Source organism: Lontra canadensis, unplaced genomic scaffold (genome assembly GCF_010015895.1).
Source record: "Lontra canadensis isolate GAN:19392208 unplaced genomic scaffold, GSC_riverotter_1.0 scaffold85, whole genome shotgun sequence".
In the NCBI taxonomy this organism is placed as follows: domain Eukaryota; kingdom Metazoa; phylum Chordata; class Mammalia; order Carnivora; family Mustelidae; genus Lontra; species Lontra canadensis.
This window is the reverse complement of record NW_022631079.1, coordinates 4,251,236-4,277,496: the sequence shown is the minus strand read 5'-3', so window position 1 is coordinate 4,277,496 and position 26,261 is coordinate 4,251,236. Positions and strand designations below refer to the sequence as shown.

At 44.7% G+C, this 26,261-nt stretch overlaps 1 protein-coding gene across 1 annotated transcript; it reads right to left on the bottom strand.

Annotated features, from left to right (window-relative positions):
• Window positions 1–238: 238 nt before the first annotated feature.
• On the bottom strand, window positions 239–23,799 carry FAS (Fas cell surface death receptor). Its single transcript, XM_032883058.1, has 9 exons — window positions 23,684–23,799; window positions 12,260–12,425; window positions 7,802–7,939; window positions 6,651–6,759; window positions 3,844–3,902; window positions 3,625–3,693; window positions 2,133–2,194; window positions 1,677–1,701; window positions 239–908 (listed from the first exon to the last, which is right to left on the bottom strand). Exons 1-9 carry the CDS (start codon window positions 23,711–23,713, stop codon window positions 622–624), a joined length of 945 nt encoding a protein of 314 aa, XP_032738949.1. The 5' UTR covers window positions 23,714–23,799; the 3' UTR covers window positions 239–621.
• Between the last annotated feature and the right edge of the window lie 2,462 nt (window positions 23,800–26,261).

Sequence of the window (26,261 nt, the reverse complement as noted above, 5' to 3'; positions counted from 1 at the left end):
TGAGATAGACCCTTATCAAATTCTTTATTCAGAGGTGCATGCAAACTTGTTTCAGATCCTCTCCTCTGGAATTGCAAAATGCACAAAAATAGTACTGTCTCTAGAGTCGTCGTGGAGCCGGAGAGCTAATGCAGAAATCAAGTAGGCTTTCCAGTGATGGAGACATGGCAACCAAAAGTCACAGCTCCTGTTGATTAGTGGAATGGAGTCAATCTGCCTGCAGACATTTCTCTTCTCACACACCGATGCCGTCATACCCACACCCTCCCCTTAGATACTAGAGTGTGTTCTTAATCTTCTGTCCTTTGCACACAACTTGTACTCTTCATGTGACACTGAATTTACTTTGAACCATTTCTGTCTTCCCAACATCCTTGAGGTCAGAATCCTGAGAGCCTCAGAACCTGTAAACATGCTAGCTCTACAAATCTAACAAATGAAACACACACGCTATAAAAAGCCAAGCAATGTTTACAGTCCACAGCTAGTAAGAACTTACTAAAACCCTAATTTTTCTTTCTATCAACTCGTGTCTGCTCAGGACTGAGTTATACTACATTCTTTTTGCCTTTGGCCAAGCTTTATTTTTTCTTTTCATAGTTTGAAGTTTTCATTTTCAAGTTAGCTAGTACTGTCCTTCTGGATCATTTCTTGAATTCTCTCTGCTAGTTCACAAAGATGGGCTTTTCTGAGGCCTCTAAGTAAATTGTAATAAGCATCTTTCCTCCCGTGGACTTGGTACCAATTACGCAGCAGTTGGACTTTTTGTTCTGCTGTGTCTTGGAGGTTATCATTCTTAATTTCATCTATCTTGGCTTCGTTGATACCATTCTTCCGAACAAATTCTCTGACTTCAGTTATTTTCATTTGTTCAGCAATAATAGTTATATAGGTATTCAGGTCGACGTCTGAAAAATAGAAGACAGTCTCTGAAGATTTGTTTTTCTAAATGAAATTCTAATTCTGAAAACTATGTTTATTTCTCTTCTAATAGTAGTAAGAATACTGGTTAAGTCCTAGAGATTGAAAGACTGGTCAGGGAAAATGAAAACAGAACCCCCCCCCATCTCTCCCATCAAGTTCTAACCCTAACCCCTCCTATAGGTCACCAGTAATTTGTGCCATGACATGGGCAAGATCTATGACATAGCGTTATCTTGTTTTCTCGTCTATAAAATAAGAGGGTTGGAAAAGATCACCTCCAATGTTCTTTATGGATCTGATGATCAATGACCCACAAACCTAAAAGGCAGGCAAAGACTTTGTGATCTTCTCTCTGACTCACAGGCAGAGAGAAGCAGAACTGTATAGAATCGTGGAAGACACCAGGGCCAGGAATATACCAGTAATAACCAAGTCTACAGATCAGTTTATTTGGTTTAGGGAAATCAATTTAAGCAGGAGTTCTATAATATATCTGTTTGTGAAGGAAAATTCTCTTAAGCCTCAGACTATAGCGTTTCATTGCTACCTGATTTATTCTTAACGATGAGTATTAGTTATACATTCAAACACACTGTCTGATACACCCTTGACAGTGAGCAGAGTAAGCTATAAGCTCAAGGAACAGCAAGACCCCATGTGTCACTGAAATTAGCAACATTATTTCACTCTGAAATTGGCCTGTTAACTCCCAAGGAAGCCATCCCTGGGAAATACAATGATAGAAGACTTACCTGCATATTTTATTGGCATCATTTCCTGGGGAGAGACCAAAAAAAATAGAGGGAAGGAGCAAGATAAATAAAAATATATTTGTGACATTCTAAATGTAATTGTCAAATTCTCCCTTAAAACTGAAGGAAGTACAATCAGTAGCTTGATGTATAAAATTAGCTAGGTGACATAATTAAGGATGCTTTTCCTATTCAGTTTGTTATTCTGCAAAGTTCCAGCCTTGCCGGAAACTAAGGAACATTCACTTAACTCTCTCATACTCTTTGTTAATTAATTCTCATGCTGTTCGTGTTCCTATAAACGGGGCACCAAATCTTCGTCCGTTCTTGTCGCCCCTCTAACCCGTGCACACGCACTCACACGAAATGTAGGTCTTAAAACAAGGAGCAAATAAAAAGCCGAATTACTACTTTCTCCATTTTCTTAAGAAAGCAGATGTTTGTTTCGATACCTACAGTATTTGAGGGTCTGGATTCCAGGTCTTCAGTCTTTTTATTCCGGTGCCTTCTCAACCTCCCTGGAAAATCAAAGATATTTCTGTCAGTCTCCGGTCTCAGCCTCGCAGCAAGCCTGGGAGAACAGACTCTCACACTAAGAGAAGTGGGAGAAGGAAGGAGAAACTCAGTGAAACTTCAAGTGACCAACACCCCAAGAAGCAGCCTTGTCCTGAAATCCCACCCCACGAGGTCAAATCTTCTAGAGATATGTCCCATTGTAAGTGAGCCATCTAATGGTCACACGCTGGCCTAGCCTGAAGCTGGCTTTTGTCTTACCCTATGGTCACCACTACTCCCTGTCACCAGAATAGAACTGGGGGCAATGGGGGGGGGGTGCGCGTGACAGGACTCAGAAGCCCCAGGATATGGAAAGTTGGCACTGAAGGTTCAGAAATTCAAGTGCATACACCCACAAATCCCTACAGTATACACAGTGCATGTGTGCCTCGAAGGCAGTATGAGATCAAAGAAAAGGAGTGGACACATCTCTGAGCACAGAGATCGCGTTGAAGCACTGAGCATGTATTTTTAGCCTCTGAAGGCAAGGTGACTTCTTTATCCTCACCTGGTCTGCAGAAACAGTGATGGGTTCCAACAGAGAAGGAAAACTGGATGCTTCCGAGTTATTAAGACTTGACACCCCTCTGTGTTTTCTGAGTGATTTCTGGGGATTTTTCATCATGGTTATGCTCCATTTGGGCTCACCTGTTGACTTTCCTAAGTAACCCTAGCATAAGCCCTATTGCCACAGTATTTGAAGTTAAGGTGGAGAAATAACAGTAAAAAGGCAAAAACCATGGAGTCTGACTGAACAAGGGCGAGGAGGCACAGAGAAGGCGAATTCAGCAAGTGTCCCTGCAGTGTTTCCCAGGAAGATCCTTGCTTCTCGTGCTCTCTAGGGGGCCATCTCTACGAGCCGGCAAGGATTCCTTCCTATCCCTGACCGGCTCCGCTGCTGCTGGGGTGAAAACCTACCCTTGTTCATATGGAGAATGGGAATATCCATTCTGAGCTCTAGAATGATTGCTCAAAAACAGGAGCCAAGGGATGATATCGTCTTGTTCTTATCAGCTCTCCGGGGTTCACTTAGTGGCGGGAATTTAGCAATATCATGGAGCCACCTACCTGGGATGAGCTTTCTCATGGGGAGGAGACAGAGGGGAGTTCTTATGAATCACTACTTTCCAAGTTATTTCGATCTGTAGTTGTTTGAACAAAGTTAGAACTTACACCAACAAGGGCACCTGGGTGACTCAGTGGGTTAAGCCTCTGCCTTCGGCTCAGGTCATGATCTCAGGGTCCTAGGATCAAGCCCCGAATCGGGCTCTCTGCTCAGCGGGGAGTCTGCTTCCCTCTCTCTCTCTCTGCCTGCCTCTCTGCCTACTTGTGATCTCTCTCTCCGTCAAATAAATAAATAAATAAAACCTTAAAAAAAAAAAAAAGAACTTACACCAACATATTAGCGCACCCATTAGAATCGGGATTAGGACACAAAACCACAGAAAGCTGGAGCTGGATCCTGTGGGTAGAAACATAACATTGAATGTGAAAATAAGCACTCTTTAAGATTAAACAGAGTACTCTCAAAGAATTAAAAGGGATTGGCTTTTCTTCGTATTTTACAGTAGGGATGAGAGAAAGAATGTAATCATAAAAAAGGAATAATAACCTTCTTTACATTTGGTGTTGCTGGTTGGTGTGCAATTCTCAAGGACTCCATGTTCACACCTAAAAGAAAAAAAAAAGAAAGAAAAGAAAACAAAAACTAACAGGGGCATCTGGGTCACTCAGTCGCTTAAGTGTTCAACTCTTGATTTCGGCTCAGGTCATGATCTCAGGGTCATGGGATCGAGCCCCACGTGTGGCTCCTGCGCTCAGCATGGAGTCTGCTTGAGATTCTCTCTCTCTCTCTGCCTGCACCCTTCCCCCACCACTTGGATGCGTGTGTGTGTGTGTGTGTGTGTGTGTGTGTCTCAAAATAAATAAAGTCTTTAAGAAAACACAAAAGAAATTCAAAAAGCCAGACGGACTGACTCCTTGATCATCTGCAATGACACACTCTAAACTAGGGCCATTTTATTCATCTTTGCATCTCCAGCAGACACCATCCCTCAAATAATGACAGATTAACGTCTAAGCCAGTATAAATTCATAACATAATTTGAATGTTGGATGAAAAATATCCTAAAGAGTAACTGTTTTAGAATACCAAGAGTTGGGGTACCTGGGTGGCTTAGTCAGTTAAGTGTCTGCCTTCAGTTCTGGTCATGATCCCGGGGTCCTGGGATTGAGTCCCACAGTGGGCTCTGCGCTCAGCAGAGAGTCTGCTTCTCCCTCTCCCTCAGCCCCTTCCCCTGCTTGTGCTTTCTCTCTCTCAGTTAAATAAATAAAATCTTAAAAAAAAATACCAAGAGTTAAAGGAAAGTAATCAAATATTGACAAATAGGAGAAAGGATGAAATAGACAAAGATTTAAAACTGGTAGTAAATTGTGGTCTTAAAATCATAAACTGCTATTTCAAAACAGTCCCACCGAACAATAAAATGACCGGACAACAGCCCTTGCCTGTGATGCTGCTTAAAAAGCCTATCCAGCCAGCCCTCCGAGGGTTCGCCTCTCACCAGCAAGCGGTGATTGGGACCCTCGAAAGGAAAATCCTTGGGATTTCCTTCAGACGATTGGATTGCCAGACTGAATGACAGCCTGGTTCAGCTCATTCCTTAACTCCGTGCGCTTGGGTGAGTCGCTTAACCACCGTGAGAGCCTGTTTTCTCATCAATAACAAGTAGATTACATTACAATATCAAGGATGGTTATAACGAGAAGAAAATTAAATTGAGATTATGAGGTATTTAGAACTATTATCACAGTTTTCTCTTGAATAATGTGGGGGTTGGGGCACTCAGCCCCCCCCAATGCATAGCTGAATATCCTCGTATAATTTTTTACTCCCTCAAAACTTAACTACTAATGGCCTGCTGTTGATCAGAAGACTTACTGATAACATAAACGGTCGATTAACACATTTCGTATATTACATGCATTCTAGACTGTATTCTTTCAATGAAGGAAGCTAGAGAAAAGAAAATGTTACTTAAAAATCAGGAGGAAGTGGCACCTGGGTGGCTCAGTCAGTGAAGCATCCGACCCTTGATTTCGGCTTAGGTCACGATCTCAGGGTTGGGAGATCGAGCCCTATGCTGGGCTCTATACTGGGCATGGAGCCTGCCAGGGAGTCTCTCTCCCTCTCATTCTGCCCTTACCTCCCCACCCTGCTCATGTTCTCTCTCTTTCTTTAAAAAAAATAAATAAAAACAATAAAATCCTAAGGAAGAGAAAATACATTTACAGTGCTGTACTATACTTATAAGTAGAAAGAAATCGCATATAAGTAGACCCACATAGTTCAAACCCATGCTGTTGATGGGCCAAAGCATTATTATTTAAGCACGTCCATCCCTCCCCCGCAGTCCCCTCTTCTGCCGTCATCACGAGGCACTCTCAGCCATGGGAGGGCTAGAAGGGAAAGACTAGGTGAACTGCACGTAATTTTAAATTTCTAGTCAATAGAAGACATAACCTTTCATGTCCCTACTTCTCAAGTCAACTAGGTGAACTCCTAAACGTTTCCTGAGGCAAAATACAAGTTTAAGGAGAGGCACATGAATATAATCCTAAATGTTTATATTGGTACCACACAATATCTTACAGAACAAAAGCTACTTTCCAGCACACACCACTAAGTCCATGCTTCACAGAAATGAGAAGTGAATACCATTTGCTTCCCCTGACAGAGGGATCAGATGCTCAGAGAGAGAGGTTCAGTGACCTGCTCAAAATCATCCAACTAATCAGAAGAAAAGTGAGATATACCATCAGGTTTTCTAACTTTGGGTCCAAACCAAGCTCTTCTGTGTAACAGGCATGGCCCTTCGTGGTCTGGCCCTGGGTGTTTCTTGCTACCCTCCAGCGGTACTCTGCTCTCTGGAGTGGCCGTCTGTCTTTCCGCAGATGCTCCTCTGCTACCTGAAATGTCCTGACCATGTTGGTACACCTGGGAATGTTCTTTCTTTCCTGTCTCAAGACTCCCACCATGTGTCCTATCTTCACCCACCCCGTCGGGCAGAGCTGGAAGGTTCTCTGTAGAACTCGTAACAGCCTGACACATGTCTTTTCTGGTTCTTGACCCCATAACCATTGCTTTTCTTGACTCTCTCTGCCTCTCACCTGGGACCCTTGATGCCAGGAATGAGGCTTGCTTGTAACACTTTTTAGCTTCAGCAGCATGCAGTTTCGAGCACATAGGAGGTGTTTGATAAATGTTTGGAGACTGGACGTCTAGTTATCTAGCGGCTCGGAGGCAAAGTAAGACTAGAACCCAAATTCTGGACTCTCAACCAGCGTTGCTTCCCCCTGGGAAGACGTGGTCTGTCCAGGTGTATCTAGCACCGTGATCAAAGAAAGATGAAAACTTACGTGGTGCATGGGGTACAATGTTCGCACTCAGAGACGTTACAAAAAAAGTTTGGTTTACATCTGCACTTGGTGTTCTGGCTCCGGGTACAGTTTCTCTCCACTTCCAACCCTAGAAAACCAGTTTGCAGACTATTAATTCTCGCAGCTGGTGAGCAGGGGCTGCCTGAGGTTTGGAGATCTCCCGCTTCCATCAGCACACCTTTTGCAATGCGGGGAGTGTTTACATGCCAAACCAGAGATCCCAGCAGAGTTTTAAGTGGACAGACAGTCCAGCAGCCGACACAATCCCACTTCTGCTTAAAGAGTTCCCCTGTTCTTCCAGAGCCTGGCTGCTTAGGGCGTGGCTGTTTGACCAGCAGCCTGGGCCTCAGTCGGAAGCCTGTTAGAAATGCAGAATATCAGTGGCACCTTGTTGAAGCATCTGACATCTGCTGGGATCGTGATCTCAGGGCTCTGGAATCGAGACCTGCATTGGCCTCCCCGCTCAGTGGGGAGTATCTTTTCTTTCTCCCTCTGCACTCTCCCAACTCATGCCTGCTCTCTCTCTCAAATAAATGAACAAAATCTTAAAAAAAAATGCAGAATATCAGACCCTACTCTGGACCTAGCCAGTCAGAGCAAAAAGAAAAGTTTCATGTCCAGACATGTCTTGATATCACATGACACTGGGAGTGTTTCTGTTACATTTGAATCTGGGCTCTCACGATAGAGGACGTGCATAAAAATTCAGGTCCTTGGTTGGAATGATCAGGACAAAATCAACCTCCAAAGCAGGGGGAGGGAAAGCATCCCACCTACCCCTTGGATTGCTCTGTCCTTGTATCAGAAGGCTTCCAAGCTCTTGCTGGCTGTAACAAGAGCACTGATCAAGGTGGGAAAAAAAAAATCTCTGCCAATTTTGATTATAGCTGATGAACCCTATTCACCAGGTTCATATTCAGTCATCTTGGGAGAAATGCCTAGATTTGACCCAGAAATGTCTAGACCGGCGATGAGCTCGGTACCTGTTCCTGCTTTGCTCCAGCCAGCTCCATCCTATCCTTTCCTCCATGCCAACCCAGCCCAGAGTAGGTCCCATTTCAGACCGTATTATAACTGGCTTTATTTGGAGTACCACACTGGTATTTCGGATCGATTTTTAAGATGCTTACCATGCTCTCCATCACAAATTCGACATCTTCTGCATTTATCTGAAAAATGCTTCTCTTCCGTGTACTCCTCCCCTTCCTGGCAGGCCACACATTTTGACTCGCCCCCCACAGATTCACAGTCACCCTCCTTCCGTGTGCCTGCCCCAGAAAAAAACACAGCAAGCGTTGGAACACGAGGAACACAAACGACAGGCAACAGCGTGGGAGATATGCGAGGATGGCAAGGAAAGGGAATCAGGACGGTCAAATTAATGATACAGCAATACAGCAGGAGAGAAGGCTGGCATAGAAGTCATGTCACCAGACAGAAAGTCTCCCAAGACAAAAGCTCAGAGAGTGACTCAAAGAATATGACTACAGACATAGGATGATTAGCAATAGGAATACATATCTTTTAAAGGGTTACAACGACCAAATGCGCTGGAAGAAATGCATCTAGCAACTTGGTTTGCAAGGAGGCAGGGGTTTGTATTCATTCCTCTTTCTATTCCTTTGCTTTTAAGGCACAGAGCATGTTTTGATGGGAAGGTGTGAACATAAATGCCAACTTTTATCATCAGATGGCATTTATCGTACTCCACACGATTGTAAATAATATTCGCATTCGCTTCACTTGTCAAATAAAGCGAGGCACTGTATTGGTGTTCGTAAGTCGTAGGCAACAATGCTTTCTACTGAAAATTCGTTGATTTAGCAAGGGTTTATTAAATGACTAGTGTGTATCAGGCACTTTCTAGGGCCCAGAGATCCTACAGGAAGGAAGACAAAGCCTAGGTCTGCAAGGGCTTCATGTTGCTGGGAAAGAAGTAGATCATGCCCAGATCAGTGTATGATGTCAAACGGTGGTAAGTGCCTTGGGGAAACTGGATTAGGGCAAGGCGATAGAAGACGAAGAAGAGACAGAAAATATGAAGGAAAATCAAAGAGGAAAGCCAGTCTTGTGGCTCTCATTATTCATGGTGTAACTAATTAAAAAGAATTGACCCACACATGTGTGGGCATGGGCAAAAACAATTTACACTCTTTCCTGGGTACAAGACTTTCTTAACAACCTCGTCGCATTCTTTCCGAGAAAACAAAATACTACACAAGCAAGTGATGAAACTGAAACAGAGGTGATACTGTAGTCAGCAAAGGCAATAGTGTGTCAAGAGCATAAAGTAAGTTGTAAAAACTCAGAACCAAATTCAAATATCGAACATCATTGAACACTGGGGCTGTGTAACATCATAGCAGTGTTTAAGGACACCAAGCCAAAGTACAATTTTGTTGGCTTGCCAGTGGTATTATACTGGTTTCTAAACGAACTGGCCGCCTTAATGAATTACTTTGCAGAATAAAGTCTAGCACAATGCCTATGGCACGAGAGTAAACACAGGGTTTTCTCTCCTCCAAAGTGCGCAACCTCAATGTATCAAATATTTATCAAAATATATGGTTATTTTCTTTTGCTTTTTAATTCTTTTTTTTTTAATTTAAAGAGAGAGTGAGCGGGGGAGGGGCAGAGAAGGAGAGAGAGAATCTCAAGCAGACTCTCCGCTGAGCACAGAGCCTGAGGCAGGACTCGATCCCACGACCCTGAGATCCTGACTTGAGCCAAAATCACGAGTTGCAGCTTAACCGAGTAAGCTGCCCAGGCATCCATGAGTGGTTGTTTTCGTGAAAGTAAGATTTTAAAATACATTGTTTCTTAGTGTAATAGTACCTATGCTCAATGTGGAGAATTTGGAAAAGTTCGGGAAGTATAAAAAGAAGCTGTATGTCAGCCACTCTGAGAGATTCATGGTTCTCATTGTGGCACATCCCTACACGTATATACCCATCATACATGTGAACGTATGTGCATGTAATATGCATGTGTGTGCGTGTATAGTATGTGGTGTACCACAGAGTCCTTCTGATTGGATAAGGTAATGCGATGAGGACTTTTTGATCAGTTAAAGCTGTCAGTTCAAGTAGGGCATTATTGAAAAAAATACCGTAAATATTTTAATTTACGAAGTATAATGTGTAATTATTGGCCAGTCTCATGGCCTAAGAAAAAAGGTAGTAAGAATTCCAGATTCTTCCTCATGTAGGTGACATTTAAAAGGCCTCCTTTCCTGTTTTTCTTTCTCTTCATTCTTCCCTGCCTCCTTCCCCTTCTCCTTCCCTCCCTTTTTTCCTTTCTTCCTTTCTTTTTGATGGGAATAAACCCTCACAGATACCAATAATTTGTATGACAGGCTTTCCAGGGTTTTGTGATTTTTTTTCATTGATTTTGACCTCATCTCATTCATCAACAATTCTTTTAGCTGCTTACCTGGAACAAAATCCACCAAGCATTCAAACGAGCTTATATAGAAGTAAAATCTGTCTTTTCTCTGCATTTGTCCAGCATTGGTTTAAACACTAGTTAATTAAATTACATGTTAATATCACGACACCAATGAGCATAAAGACTCGGAAGCAATTTGAATAGCGATAAGCCTACAATTCAACAAGAGAGAACAGAGCAGAAAGAGGAGTAGCGTGCGCTGGACACCACCCAGGATTCTTAGAGATGGAGAAGAGAGAGCCAGTTAATTCAGCAGGCAGGTCACTTAGAAATCCCGTCAGGGGGCGCCTGGGTGGCTCAGTGGGTTAAAGCTTCTGCCTTCGGCTCAGGTCATGATCCCAGGGTCCTGGGATTGAGCCCCACATTGGGCTTTTTGCTCAGTGAGGAGTCTGCTTCCCCCTCTCTCTCTCTACCTGCCTCTCTGCCTACTTGTGATCTCTGTCAAATAAATAAATAAAATCTTTAAAAAGAAAAAAAGAAAGACCCCTTGCAGGGGGCACCTAGGGTGGCTCGGGCGATTAAGCATCTGACTCTTGGTTTTGGCTCAGGTCATGATCTCAGGGTTGTAAGATGGAGCCCTGCTGTGGGCTCTCTGCTGGGCGTGGAGCCTGCTTGAGATTCTCTCTCTCCCTCCACCTGCTCTCCTTCTCTCAAAAAAAAAAAAAAAAAAATCCTTCAGGAAATTTCTACATTGAGACTTATGTCAGAAATATATGAGAAAATGTGACATAACCGATGGAGATATTCAACTTTTGAACACTCCAAAATGTGCTTAACCAATCCCCCATCACTGAGTATCACAATGGAACGTCATGCATACAGTATTTTCCTTTGACTATTTTTAAAGACATTCTCCCCGTAAATTTATTACTACTTCAGGAGGCATGAACATTTCCGAGTTTCCAACCCACATATCCGAATTTCTTTCTTAAAAGACTGTAACAATTTACCTTCCAATTATGGTTTTATGAGAGTTCTTATCCAACAAGAGCCACCAGGGTGGAAAGCACTTCTTCCGGGGAAAATAAAACAAAGCAAAACAAAAGAAAAGCAGACAGACAAAAATCCTTGATGGTCTGAAGGGCAAAGCATATTATCTTTCTTTGAATTTGCATTTTAAGGTTTTAAAAACAGGACCAAGGACCTCAAGTCCTAGGGCAAATAGATGACGTTTGGCAAGACATTAAAAGGTCAGAAAGCCATTGTCTATTCCCTTTTGGAGAAAGTAAATGCAAATAGGCTTAAGTATAAATGGGTTGGATTATAGGAAGATTTTCCGTGAGGGTTTTTAAAAGTGGACAGGAGGCCAAGGGAGACTAGTAGAATCTTTATAAAGAGGGTCCACGCCTGTTCAGCTGTGGGAATGCTAGAAGCCTGGCATGCTCACCACCAAACCTACTACGGACAGTCCCTCCTGGCTCCATTCGTCCACAGCAGCAACCTGCGTGCTCCTTCCTTTCATCTTCCTCTCGTACTTCACAACACGACCAAGAGGGAGCCATCTCTATAGGAGATGGTAGTCAGCTCTACTCCACATTGAAAAAAAGGTTTACGCCATTGCATGTTGCAAAGCTTCTAATCGGCTAGTGTTTGAAGGATTTCCGATCTGAAATTGGTTTGCATTTCAAAATTCTGGTGTTAAAAATTTTTTGGGTTCTGTCCATTGCTTTTCTAGCTCATCTAGTTTCAGCTGCAAAAATGCAAATGTATTTTGCAGGCTTCAGAGACCTTCTGGTGGGAGGGAACGGCTAGACACGGCTCTCAAGGAGGGGAGGGTCCTCGCTTTCAGAACGCCTCAGTTACGATGACACATTTTCATAGTTCTGTTGCAATAAGCTTTAATACCCACAAAGGAGTCTTTTTTTTTTTTTTCCTCCTCAAAAATGGAGTTAAAGAGAGAAATCCTCTCCCTTCAGGGGCGCATGTCATTTGCAAATTCCTTTCCTTCCTCTCCCCAGCAAGCAGGGTAAAGCTAAACTCAGCTAGTCTCGGGAAAGTAATTTCCTGGTGGTTTTTCTTCCCAGTAATGTTACGATGCGGGAGAACCAAGCACTGTGAACCGTTTGTTCTTTTCATTATCACTGTTTGCTTCTCCTCGCCCTGATTGTCAAGCTAATTGTGGGCTGCTGGGTGGAACATACCAGGAGGACATGGCTGACAGCAGACTCTCTTCTCACCATGCTGACCTTCCGAGCACCCCGTCTCCCTTATGGTAATGTTCTTACGAAATCTCAATGCCTTGGAGTTGACAGCAGTTGCCTGAGCACTGACAGCTTTAGGCCATGGTCCAGCAATGGAGGTAAATATCTGTTAAGGAAAAGCATGAGAAGAATGTTATTGACTTCCTTCCCAACTAGACAGCTTGGACAACAGGTGTTAAGTTGCCCCATGGGGCTATGTCTGAGGCTGCAGAGACTAAATCCATGGGGGGTGGGGGCTCCATCCTTCTACTTGCACATCTCTGGAAAAGGGATGGTCCAAACTACTCTGGAAACAGCATCATGGATGGTGGCAGCCAGGGCTGTGGGTTCGAAAGTGAACCCTGGCTCTCACCTACCAGCCTTGTCGCTGTGGTTCGTGAAGTCACTTAAATTCTCCGAGTCTCCATTGCTTTATCTGTAAAGTGGAAATCATCTCCTCTTCACGGTTTGTTGTGCTCATTCAATGCACTGAAAACTCTTAGCGTGATTTCTGGCACATAATAAATAGATGTCCAGTAAATGGTATCGTTATTAATTTATTAATTATTATTATTGTTATCATAATGAAGTTCTAGTGAGGAACAACATAGTCAAGTAGGAAAAACCATGAAACTTCAAAACGATGGCAGCATGAATCCCAGCTCTACTGTCAGCTTGCTGACTTTAGGCAAATTATAGAACCAGGTGGCCTCAGTTGTCTGACCTGGAAGTGACGATGGCACTTTCTGTCTTGAAGATAAAAAGTGATAATTTCTCCCAAGCCTGGTTCTTATTTTATAGCATGTTCTATTTCTTCTCTCTTTATACATAACCACAGAATAAACAATTTTGATGAACTCCTGTCTGGTTCACCAACCATACAATGTATCTCATGGGATTTTCTTCACCTTTGCTCAGGAAAAAAAAAAAAATGAACTTCTTTTAGTGGAGAACCAATCTTTAATTTATTTGGGCTTCCTTTCTTCTGAAGGTGAAAGTCCGTCGGTCTAAGGGATATTGTCTCAGAATTATCTCATGAGTTATAGACTAGAATTCCTTAGAAAAATGAGCCCTCTAAGATGTATGGAAGCATTTGGGAATAATCGTTAAAAAAAAAAAAAAAAAAAAAAAAAACTCTCCCCAGTTGGAAGAGACCAGGGAGTCCTGTTTGCAACGGATAATGGAAAACTGAACCTAAGCAACCCGACTGAGTAGAAGCTGTTCTTTCCTACTGTCAGCCGCCCCCACTGCTGTGAAGGGGGGTTCACAGGGAGATATCACGAGCTCTCCTCTTTCGATTCTGGTGTCTCATCAGAAATTGAAGAAACCGGTACAGGCTTAAATTCAGAAGCGATTGATAGGGATTGAGCAGGCCAAAAGCGAAAAGCACTGAAAGTTGATAGTTGATGCCCAATCCCCAGCCTCTCCTTCGTATTCTAATTCCATCCAGGATTCCTGAGACAATATCAACCGATATTAGACAATATTAGCCGATAAGCGCTCAGGACAGCAGCACATTTCACATTTATGGATCGTGACATGGATGCTATTTCTGGAAAACTCCATATCCTGTCAACTTTCTCAAGCCGTCTAAAGCAAATGTGTGCCTTCCCTCATTTTTTTTTTGAAGTTTCTCAGTGGGAATCAAGATCCACCATCCAAAATCCGTCCAGGATTTGAGGAACGCGAAGCCTGGGGAGGTAACGCTGAAAGTCAGGACTACCACTGGCCTCGAAGGGCAGACACCAGCATGCAGCTCGGCTCGTGTCTGATCACGGCCGGGTCTCAGAGCTGAATTTCTGGAAACGTTTCTTACTTAGTTCAGCCTCAAAAACTGTCTTCAAGTAGGAAAAAGAAAGCTGGTTTAAAGAGCATGTGGGAGCTGCTGCCCAAGGTGAGGCCAGCACTGCTCCAAACACCTTGTATTTGCTTTTTAATCATTGCATTAACTCAAGTTTGCAATATCCAAAGATTTAACCCAAACCGTCCAGACAGTAACTGCGTTTTGACTGTGACAAGGCAGGAAACCCACAAAGGACAAAATGATCGGACTGCTCAGAAAACTTATTTTCAGAAGAGCTGAAAAGGCCAGAAAATGGATAAAGTGAACGCCCTGGAAAATGTGAATTAACTAAGTCACATGATCACCAAATGGGAAAGAAATGAGGAATAACAAGCTTTATATCTCCATCATCCTAAAGATGAAAAAAGTCAGAGAAACCTCGATTGCTTATTCTGCTGGGAATATTCGCTAATCCATTAATCAAATTAATGAATTGAATGACTACTTTGTTGGGCACCTACTAGGTGCCAGACACGTAGCTGGAAACAGCCCAGTGAACAGATAAGGACTCTGCTCTCATAGGGTTTATATGTTAGTGAGGTATGTTAGGGTTCTCTAGAGACAAAAACAAGTCCCAAATCTGATCCGGTAAGCCACCAGGCTGGAAAGTCACGGAGAATCGCAGTTCAAGTCCAAAGGTGATCTGGAGGCAGAACTTCCTCTTCCTCAGGGGACCACAGTCTCTATGCTGTTAGGCCATCGACCGACTGGATGAAATCCACCCGCATTGGGAAGGGGATCTGCTTTACTCAGAGTCTACCACCTGAAATGTCAACTCCTCAAAAAACGACAGTGGCAGAAAACAAAACCAAAACCAAAAAACACCTTCACAAAACATCCAGGGTAAGGTTGGAGCAGACGTCCGAGCTCACGTCTGAGTCACAAGGACACGTGAAATGAAGCATCACATGGAGGGAGATGAATCACCAGAGAAACAGGGCCTCTGCGGGGGAGGGATTCGTGCTGTGTAAAGCAATAAAGCAAGCTTGGGGGCATGGAGAGTTTGAAGGGTGGGGCAGGGCGGTGTTAGAAATCGTGGCCCAGGAAGGCCACGGAATGAGAGGGTGTGTGCTCCCGTGGTGAAGGAAATGTGGGTAGGAGCTGGCTTTCGGGAAAGAGCTGTCCTGGCGGGTCATACCCAGAGGAACTCGGCCTGATCAAGATGAGGGAGAACCTCACGTCCTCAGCAAAACCATCGTTAGCAAGTAGGTGTGAAGATAAATAAAGATCTCTGTCTCCTGAGCCACACAAGTCATCAGGCTTTTGCCGATGGAAGCCATGGGGGGATTATATGGCCAACCTTTACCCCTAGATGCCGCAGTCTCGTGGACTCCTGGAATGTCAGAGCAGGGGGACCATATGCACCTGTTCAGCGGCAAGACAGATTTCAGAAAATGGACTGTCTTAGGTCTTTCGTTATCTACAGGAAGTTAATGTTTTCTGCAAATCTAGAAAATGTGCCTCTTTCTCTCTCCTGACTCACCCATGAAAATGTGAAGTGAGGGGCACCTGGGTGGCTCAGTGGGTTAACCCTCTGCCTTCGGCTCAGGTCATGATCCCAGGGTCCTGGGATTGAGCCCCGCATCGGGCTTTTTGCTCAGTGGGGAGCCTGCTTCCCCCTCTCTCTCTCTACCTGACTCTCTGCCTACTTGTGATCTCTGTCTGTCAAATAAATAAAATCTTTTAAAAAAGAAAGAAAGGAAGAAATAAAGAAAGGAAGAAAGAAAGAAAATGTGAAGTGAGAGCCAGTCCGTGGAGGGAGGTTTTCCCTTTCCCCCAGGACCTATGATGGGCCTGTTAACAAAATTCCTTAATATATGTCTCCTTGTGGTAGTTTCAAGAAGCCTCTGCATGAGGAATTCTTACTGTCTTATTTTATGGTTGAGGAAGCTGAGCACAGAGTATGAAAAAAGACCTATCCAATAATCCGCAGTGAGGAGAGGCCGGGGGAAAGCCGGCACCTCTGACCCGGACCTGGCCTCTGTTTTAGGTTCGTAAATCAGCTTCCTAATTATTTCTACTCCATTTAGGGGAACCAACAACTCAATTTGTTTTCAGAAAGATAACTGTTGACAAAAAGCCCAAGTGTTAATTATACAAAGAACCTTCAGGGGTGCCTGGCTGGCTCAGTCGGTTAAGTGTCTGACTTCAGTTCAGGTCATGATCCCAGGGTCCTGGGGTCAAGCCCCACGTTGGGCTCTCTGCTCAGTAGGAAGCCTGCTTCTCCCTCTCCTTCCGCCTGCTTCTCTCCCTGCTTGTGCTCTCTCTCTCTCTCTCTGTCAAGTAAATAAGTAAAAAAGTCTTAAAAAAAAAAAAAGAATCTTCAAAGCAAATGCATATTTTGGATTGGGGAGGGTGTCTGGCAGGAACTCTCTGAGAACCAGAAGTCAGTCTCAGTGTAAGGAGGCTGTAGCAGGGCCCCCCAAGGCTGGGGTTCTGGCTGGCACGGCAGGGAGGCAGAAAGTTCGCACCCCTGGTCTGCAGCTGGGAAAGAAGTGGGGTTTACACTTCCTTTCCTCCAATTGGGGTGCTGAGTTTCTAAGAATGGCCACGACGCCCGCTGGGACTGCAGTCCTTTGCAGGAGTGGAGGTCTGAAATGCACAAATAGAAACCCCAAGTCTTCCTAGACTAGAATCTTGGCACTGACTCCCTTTGAAACTCAGTGACAGGCCTACAAGAGAGTTTGTCCCTTGTATCAGTGGATGAGGAATTAAGAGAATAACTGGGCATTCATTAGTTATCTGCATCAGGGATGGACCATTTTTCAGAGCCAACCAGGGCACTCAATACAAGAAATGAAGCCGGCAGAGTCAGACCCAGAAATTGAAGACCGCCTCCCACCCCGTACCTCACCCTGGGTTGCCAAGCTGTCCGCCCATTGCCAGGACTCATAGCACTGGAGATCTCACACGACAGTTTCAAATACTGTAACATCTCAGTGCCTGAATTAAGCGAACTTTTGGAAGAAATTGAGAATACCTTTGGATTACAAGAATCGATTGGCCTGAGAGATGAGCTAAGATTTGAAAAGGAAGTTTAAAAAAAAAATCACTTTTTTTTTTCCTGTTCTTAGTGAAGCTCGAAGCAAACAGGAAAATAATTTTTTAAAAGCAGCAAGTTAACAAAAAGAAGATATGAGGCAGTGAAAAATGCAAGAATGGCAAGAATGACTAAGAGATGCCTGAAGAGTCAGTGAATTTTTTCAAGATCAAGCTCTGTCCTCTGCTGCTGAGGACATAAATGGCCCAAGAAATGACACTCAGCTGACTAACTCTGCTTGCTCGCTGTTTGGACGCTCAGTTATTTAAAACATGCAAGAAGAAAGAAATTCTAAAAAGGCCATTTCCAGCTATGAAAGGCGTCTCTCGTGTAGTGGTGTAAAGTATAAGGAAATAGTAGTGACCTTCTGTAGTAGGTCCTTCACTGAAACACTGAAATACAGAGAAATTAAAAAAAAAAATTCTACATGAAAGAGAAGAGTGAAGAGTCTATTCCTCCTTATTTTTTCAAAACATGTAAGTAGGGCGCCTGGGTGGCTCAGTGGGTTCAAGCCTCTGCCTTCGGCTCAGGTCATGATTCCAGGGTCCTGGGATCGAGCCCCGCATCGGGCTCTCTGCTCAGCAGGGAACCTGCTTCCTCCTCTCTCTCTCTCTGCTTCTCTGCCTACTTGTGATCTCTGTCTGTCAAAATAAATAAATAAAATCTTAAAAAAAAAAACCATGTAAGTAAAAATATGCATGGGAAGCTTATGCCTGGAGTGTCTTCTTTCTTTCTCAAGGCCAGTTTCTGGGGAGACCAGGAGAGAAAGAGAGAGCTGAGGCAGTGGGCATAAGGGACTGGCGAGACCTTTGAGTTATCAAGCAATATATAAAAGAAAATGAGGGGATCTAGAAAATTCTACCTGGGATTAGATTTTGAGTTTAGTGCTAGAGTGAGAAAAATAGTCTGTGGTAAAACTGTGGTAGACCTCAGAATCATGGGGTGATGCATTAAAAAAAAAAATAGTGCAGGTCCCACCGCAGACATGGAATTAGGGTCTCTGAGATCATCTTCAGCAAGTTCTCAATTCTGGGGATGCTGAACACAACTGGAAACAGCCCAGCTCCAGGAAGATCTGAGGGCAGCAGACCACTATATTTACATGTGAGAAGCCAAAGAGGTTAACAGACCAACAGCCTCTGGGGTCCGCACTCACAAATCAGAAGTTGACTTCTCATTGAGAAGTAATGAGCCTTCCCAAAAATTGGCCTGAAGGAAGAGAAGTCATCTTTGGTGGAGGAAACAAATAATGGGAGGGCCCCCAAGTCCTAAACTAGAGCCTAGAATCCTTAACTGCCCTGGAAGGACCAAAGAAGTAGCACAGGAACAAGGTGTCCACGTGTCATAGGCAATAGGAGAGGACAGCCTTGTGGAAATGGAGAGAGCCACCTGGACCAAAGGGCAGGGGAGTGGGGGCCATGTGGTCAGTGGTCCTAAGTTTTCCATTTTTCAAGAGAAACCAAAATCCTCCAACATTTAGGTGGAAACCAATATTAAAAATAGTATTACATATATATATTTACTGCATGTGTCAATACCATGCAGGCTAAAAACGAAACAAAAAACCCATAGTCTAGGGCAGTGTCTGCTCAGTGTTTGAAATCAGGCCTAAATCTGTTAAGACACCCATCCGAAAAACAGTCTACTTTGGCCAAGGATTCTCTTGTGAGGATGGCTAAAAACCAAAGCTCAGTCATCAGCAAGGGGCAAGAGCGTAACCCACATGCTCTGAGTACGTATTTTCTCCCTCTTCCAAGACCTCTGCCCTCCAAAATCAAAAGTATCAATGTTTCTCACATCTTGTATTTTTATGGCCTCCCAGAACACAGATGTGAGTACATCTGGACTCTTGCATGACTTGACCAAAGGACGGTCTGTCATTAATGACTCCATGACCAAGTTTATTCTTCACAAGTCTAGCCCAGTTTGCAGCTTAACAAAACCTCCAGTAGGCTTGCCAGGCTCGCCGGGCTGAGGGCATCTGCTTGGGGAGCTGCAGTCAGATCTGCTAATTTGTAAGGCTGGCCTTGCTCAAAATGCCTAAATCCACAGTAAATTCATTATCATCCTTACACTTTGTGGAACTCGGGCCAGTGGTCCAACATAGACCGCTGTTTCTGAACACCCACGATGGGAGTGGCTTGGTTGCACCGAAGTCCATACCAAAACAAGAAGTGAGCAGAGATCAAAGGAGAGAACCAGCTCATTTCCTTCTGGTGACGGTGGAGCTTTCACTCCAATGATCAGTTCCTTTCTAATTGGAGCTTTACTGCTTATATCTCATGTCAAAGAAAATATAGAGGTTGGCTAGTAGATTCAATTATTTGTTCTTGTTTAAGACTGAATTCAAGAGAAATAATTGGTGGTAGGAATCCAGCTGCTTAAGAAGCTAAAGGTGCTTTATTTCTCTTTTTAAAGCAAAAAGGAAATGAAAAGGACTTTCTAGGTGATTAAATGCTGTTTTCCTACTTTTGTGAATAGATACACATAGATAGCAAAAAGAATACAAGACTATGGACTAAAATACTGACAATGGTTCTACAAATAGCTTTTTTTTTTTTTTTTTGGTAATAAGATATATATAGGCAGATTCCAGTACAATTAGAAATGGTTTCTTTAAAATAATAGATTACGGGGCCCCTGGGTGGCTCAGTGGGTTAAAGCCTCTGCCTTCGGCTCGGGTCATCATCCCAGGGTCCTGGGATCAAGCCCCGCATCGGGCTCTGTGCTCAGTGGGGAGCCTGCTTCCCCCTCTCTCTGTCTGCCTCTCTGCCTGCTTGTGATCTCTGTCTTTCAAATAAATAAATAAAATCTTAAAAAAATAAAATAAAATAATAGATTACTAAGAAAATAAATAAACTAATAAATGATAAGAATTCTAGAAATTCTAGTTTATTGAATAAATGCCCTCCCTGTAAATGTATCCAATAAAAATTATAAGATAAAAATTGTGTCCCAAAGAAGTGACAGAAAGCAGAGTACAAACAGCATTGAACAAACATGCAATTACATACGGGTGTAGACAAAACTAAGAGGCCATAAGTAAAATACAAAATGCTTGTTTTAAGTGATAAAATAAGGAAGGCTTTACTTTTTTCAAGAATTATTTTTCATTTCACATCATCTAGTCAGTTTCTCTCTACCTATCTATTTAAAGAGAAGAAAGAGATTCACTGTCCTAAATTTGGTTTCAACTTGCTTTTTATTTCTGGATCCACTTTTTAGGTGTGCCCTTTTATTATTTTTCATCCTAAGGTAATAGTCTTCAGTACCTATTACAAAACATGTGCTCAGTGAGGGACTTTTGGGACCCAAGATAATTTACCAAAAGGCACTTTGCTCACTAGGGGTTTTCAAGTGGGGGATTTCCTTATTCAGGTTTTTAAACATCTCATAATCTGTTGGCTATTTTCTCCAACTGCCTGTTGTATTATAGTCACCTGGTTTTCCTTTAGCATTCTAGAACCCTTCAGAGGGTTTTCTTTTCACTGCAAGAGCTATTTACAAGTAAATTACTTGCCTGGTGTCCCAGAGAGTCTTACATCCAAATCCTGGGTCCCCCTTTGCCTCTCACTTTTTCATCCCTCCCCCTCTAAACTTAGGGCGAGAAATAAAACCTCTTTTTCTAAATTAAACTCTAATTTTGCCACTAGGGGTGGTAACTGCACGTCAGAGATGGACAAGAGGAGGCTTCCTACAGTCTCACAGTGGCTCTGCAGGGCTCCGTGTGTCAATTTCATTTCTGCCTCTCCATCTTGCCATCGTTTATAAATTGGCATTTTTCCCTCCAGGTTGTCATTGTTTTAAATTACATTTCATATTTTTGTTTCAGTCTAAAAACTTTTCAAGTCATTTGTGATATAAGTAAAACTGATTTTAAGAAAAAAAACATTTCATGTTTCTGAGTTCGGTTTAAGGAAAATGATTAAATTAGAAATAAACCATTCTTTATTTTTCCACTGAAAATCTTCCAGAGAATTCTTTATAAATACACTGGTTTCTTTTCAAATGCCCTCTCCTTTCCCTTGACCGTAGTTTGAAGACAACTGTTCTAAGAAATGTAGAAGAAATTGAGTATGTAGAACTGACTGCCTCACCACAGACCTCAACGATACAAATAAAATCCTATCAGAGCCATGTGCTAGAAAGAAAAGAAAGAAAGGAAGAAAGGAAGGAAGGAAGGAAGAAAGAGGAAGGAAGGAAGCAATGCCCACAGATATTTTTAATACAAATGACTATATTAGGCCTGACTCGTTTTCAAAGTCTCCTTTAGACATCTGTGAATTGCTTGGTGATTTCAAACTTATTTCTTGTAGGCATCATAGACGCAACAGCTAGAAACTAGAGGAGAGAAAAAGGACCGCCAAGGGGGCAGAAAGAAGAGAACCACAGAGATAAGAGAGGATAGGAAGCAACAGTGACAAGGGCACCAGGGCAACCAAGAGGACAAGAGAGAATGAGGCAGCTCCTTTCCATCTACTCATAGCCCATTCATGTGGTCAAACAAAATCCGCTTCTGTGTTCCATGTAATTAGCAATCCCACCCACACTTGAATCTTCTTGCTACTACTAAGTAAGCACTGCTAAGTGCAAAGGCACAAAAGCACGTGTTTGCGGGAGACACACCGGATGACACGACAGACAGTCTGGAACTATCTTTAAGAATACAGGTGTGCTATTGGGCAAGTGGTGGGTGCAAGGCAGGATTCTGTGTAACTAAACTGAAGAGTCATGTTTGGAGGGGCAAAATGGAATATACATTATAAAATATAGACAGTGGTTATCTAAGTGACAGGGTTATGTCAGATTTTTTCAGAAGAATTATTTGTCTGCATTTATAAAATTTATTTAATCAATCTTAAATTTCTTAATCTCCTAGGCCATATATTATATGTAAACACAATACACAAGTATTTAACCTATTATAGATGTTATGATAAGTGTATATAATAAATACATACACACACGTGTGTGTGCATTGGTTTAGAAAAACAAAGTGTCCTTGGTACTTTAAATATGCTCTCTGGCAAAGATGCTAGGTTAAACAAGTGTAACTCCCTCTGGGCTTTGATAATTTTGCTGCACTTACTAGTACTGCTGTCCCAAGAACTAAGAGAGATTTTCCAAAGCAACCAACACTGCAATAATGCAGTGGTTACCGGCAGGAAAAAAAGAGCATGGTCAGAGCTATACAAATAGTTCGATTTTGAACATTAAGTTTTCTCTAAGAGTTTCTAAAGGAACCCAAATATTGCACATTACTTTCAAAAGAGCCAGTGAGGTTTTGTTTTGTTTTTCTCCCCCAATCATAAGATGGTTCCAGACACTGCCTTTTTCCTTTCAACTTTTGGTGTAGTCTGGAAACCAGGCGCCACCAACAAACTGGCCTGGACTTTGGAAGTAGGTCCTAACCAAGTCCCAGCTCTGCCACTTACAGTAGTTGTATGACCTTGGCTCATCTACTGGGGTTTCCTGGCCTCCATTTAGCTATCTGTGAAATGGAAATGAAGAAGACCTCTCCCTCACCCTGCGGCTGCTGTGACATCTGCCTGACTTGGCACTGATACACGGTCCCATCACGGTGCTTGGAACTTGGGGTCAGTCCCAATAAAATGAAAATCCTCGGACTTTCGGGGGTTTCGGCTCACAGATGACCCGAGTCTCTTGGATTGGCCACCAAGCCGGCAGCCGTGCGCTAGGGACTCTCCCAAAGTGGGGGCTGCGGCCCAAGCTTCCAGGTTAAGTGCAGGCGCGCGGGGGCGTGCGCGCCGGGAGCAGGTACCACCGCTGGAGCCGCGGGGTCCGGATTCCCCCGCGTCCTGGAACAGAAGCCATAAAGGGGGTGCAAGCGAGGAAGACTGCAAGAAGAAAAGGAAGGGCGAGGACAGGACGGGACCGGACGGGAGGGGAGGGGAGAAAAGAGGAGAGCAGAGGAGAGAGGAGAGGAGAGGAGAAGAGAGACAAACCTGAGACCGTGACTTACAGTCTTAAGGAGAAGTATTCCCGGAAGGGAAACAAGAACAAGTTTCTTTTTCTGAGTGGTGGTAAGAAGGTAAACAAGCCTCCGGAGATGCAGTCAGCCCCCGCATAACTTTTTCGAGAAAGAAAGGGTTTGGCCTCAAGCCTCAAGTTTTCCCCACCGCCCGGAGGCCGCTTTCTTCCCTAGATGTGAGAGCGAGGGCAAAGTGTGCGCTGGGGAGCGGCCGCAGAGCGCGCGGGCTGGGTCCCCGCGGGGCTCGGGGCACCCCCTTCCCGTCCCCGGGCGCAGACACCCCCCGCCCCGGAGCCGCAGTGCGGCCGGACACGCCGCGCGGCCCCAGAAGACCCCCTCCTCTCCCGGCCCGGTCCGCGCCCCGCACAGCGGTCCCCGGGGAGGGGCGCCGGGAGGGAGCGGCTCTCTGACTCCGCGGGCCGGGAGAAGCCCGGCAGACCGCGGCCGGCAGGTTGCCCGCCCGCCGCCCCAGGCGCTGCGCCCGCCCGCGCCCAGCGCGCGCCGACTCACCAGACACTGGACGACCCAGGTCCCCCACATGGCTGCGGAGCGCTCCGCGGGAGGGCCAGCGCCTCTGCGTCTGCGAACGCCGCCTGCAACCTGCCCCGGAGGAGTGCCAGCCGCGTGGCCCCTCCCTGAGCCCCGCCGCCCCGGGAGTGAGCTCCCCGCGCGGCCCGCCCCGGCCCGCCCCGGCCTCTCTCCGCGCTCCCCGGAAGTCTCCCGGCACCTGCGCGGGCTCAGCGGGTGGGCCCCGGGGCCGGGACGCAGGGGGAAGCCCGGCCGGGGAGCGCCGGGGGAGGGGGGAGCGGAGGAAGGTGCGCCCTGGGACCGCGCAGCGGGGCGCGGGGCCGGGGAACCGGGGTGGGGGGTGGGGGGGCGGCCAGGCCTCGTTGCACAAACGGGCATTCCCCGTGCGGAGGCGTTTCCGCGGGCGGCTGGCGGGCGGGGTTCAGGTGAGGACCCCGGGAGCAGCTGGCTGACCTTCGGACACGCTGGGGATAGTTGCGGGACGCCCCTCCCGCCGGAGCCTTGGCGGCTCGCTGGGAACGTCCCGGGAAGACCGGCCTCGCTGAGCTCGCGAGCTGTGGCTGCGCCCAGAGGCTCGCGGGAGCCCCGAACCCCTGTACCGAGTGACATTCATCCAAGGAAAGGTTCAGATACGGCGCTCTGGAGATTCAGAAGAGGGGGGGAATCCCTTCACCTGTATCACTCAAGAGAGGGACAAAGCTAACTAACTTGTTAGGACCCATCCCGCAGCTCCAGCCCCATGAAATGTTCACGACTCCTCCTCCTCCTTTGTTACTCATTATTTCCTGGCCAATTTTCGCATTTAAAGAAGTTGTAATTCTTTGGTACTTGGGTTAAGGCAGCTCAAAGCCGCTATTGTTTTGGAAAAATAGACCTACCGGTTCAGATGGTTTTGCAAGAATTTTGCAGAAGGGAAGTTTGTATAATGACAGGGCTAGAGTGTGATTCTGAAAGCAGTTCCCAGGCCAGGCAAGAGTGAAGTACTCAGTATTTCTTTACAACCTTCTTCAAGTTCTGAGCCTTGGTCTGCTGCCTCTCTTCCCTCTTCCTTCCGATTGGGGTCATCCCATCAGGAACACTTGATGCCTCCTCCCTTTGGCGGGCTCACTCCTCTAGCCAGGCTTCTTCATTGTTGACATTTTCTTTCTTTTTAATTTTTTAAAAATTAAGATAAAATGTATTATTTGCTTCAAGGGTACAGGTCTGTGAATCATCAGTCTTACACAATTCACAGCACTCACCATGGCACTACCCTCTCCAGTGTCCATCACCCAGCCACCCTATCCCAACCCCCACCCCCACCCTCCAGCAACCCTGTTTGTTTCCTGAGATTGAGTCTCTTACAGTTTGTCTCCCTCCCTGATCCCATCTCGTTTCATTTTTCCCTCCCTTCTCCCACCCTGCCTCTCAAATTCCTAGTGTCAGAGAGATCATATAATTGTCTTTCTCTGATTGACTTATTTCACTCAGCATAACACCCTCTAGTTCCATCCACGTAGTCACAAATGGCAAGATTTCATTTCTTTTGATGGCTGCATAGTATCCCATTGTATATATATACCACTTCTTTATTTATTCATCCGTTGAGGGACTTCTAGGGTCTTTCCATAGTTTGGCTATTGTGGACATTGCTGCTATAAACATTCAGGTGCACGTGCCCCTTCAGATCACTACATTTGTATCTTTAGGGTAAGTACCCAGTAGTGCGATTGCTGGGTCATAGAGTAGCTCTATTTTCAACTTTTTGAGGAACCTCCATATTGTTTTCCAGAATGGCTGCACCAGCTTGCATTCCCGCCAACGGTGTAGGAAAGTTCCCCTTTCTCCACATCCTTGCCAACATCTATCATTTCCTGACCTGTTAATTTTAGCCATTCTGACTGGTGTGAGGTGATTTCTCATTGTGGTTTTGATTTGTATTTCCCTGATGCCAAGTGATGTGGAGCACTTTTTCATGTGTCTGTTGGCCATCTGGATGTCTTCTTTGCAGAAATGTCTGTTCATGTCCTCTGCCCATTTCTTAGTTGGATTATTTGTTCTTTGGGTGTTGAGTTTGATAAGTTCTTTATAGATTTTAGATACTAACCCTTTATCTGATATGTGTTGATACTTTCTTTTGGAAGATTATTCAGGCACCCAAAGTCTGGGTTAGGTCACTCTCTTGGGGGCCTTCACCCACCTTAGGGTTTGCACTGCACTTAAGGCCCAGGCTTGTAGGTATGCATTTGCTCGTTTCTGCCTCACCTTCCAGTTTATTGTTAATGAGTCCTGGCCAGACCCTGGTGGGCCAGGCTCTTTCCTTTCACTGTTCTGACACAGAAGAGACACAAAAGAAGTGAATCTGATGGGCATTGGCATATAGGGGACTCTTAGCAACTTTTCTGTATATCCAAAACCATTCTTAATTAAAAACTCATTGAAATTTTAAAAATATGGTAAGAAGAAGGAAGGAGGAAGGGAAAAAGGAGGGAGAAAGAGAGAGAGGGGACAATGGACAAAATCAGCATCTCCTGAGTGTGAATTATGAGCCAGCAACTTGCACAAATGGCTCTCCCTTACT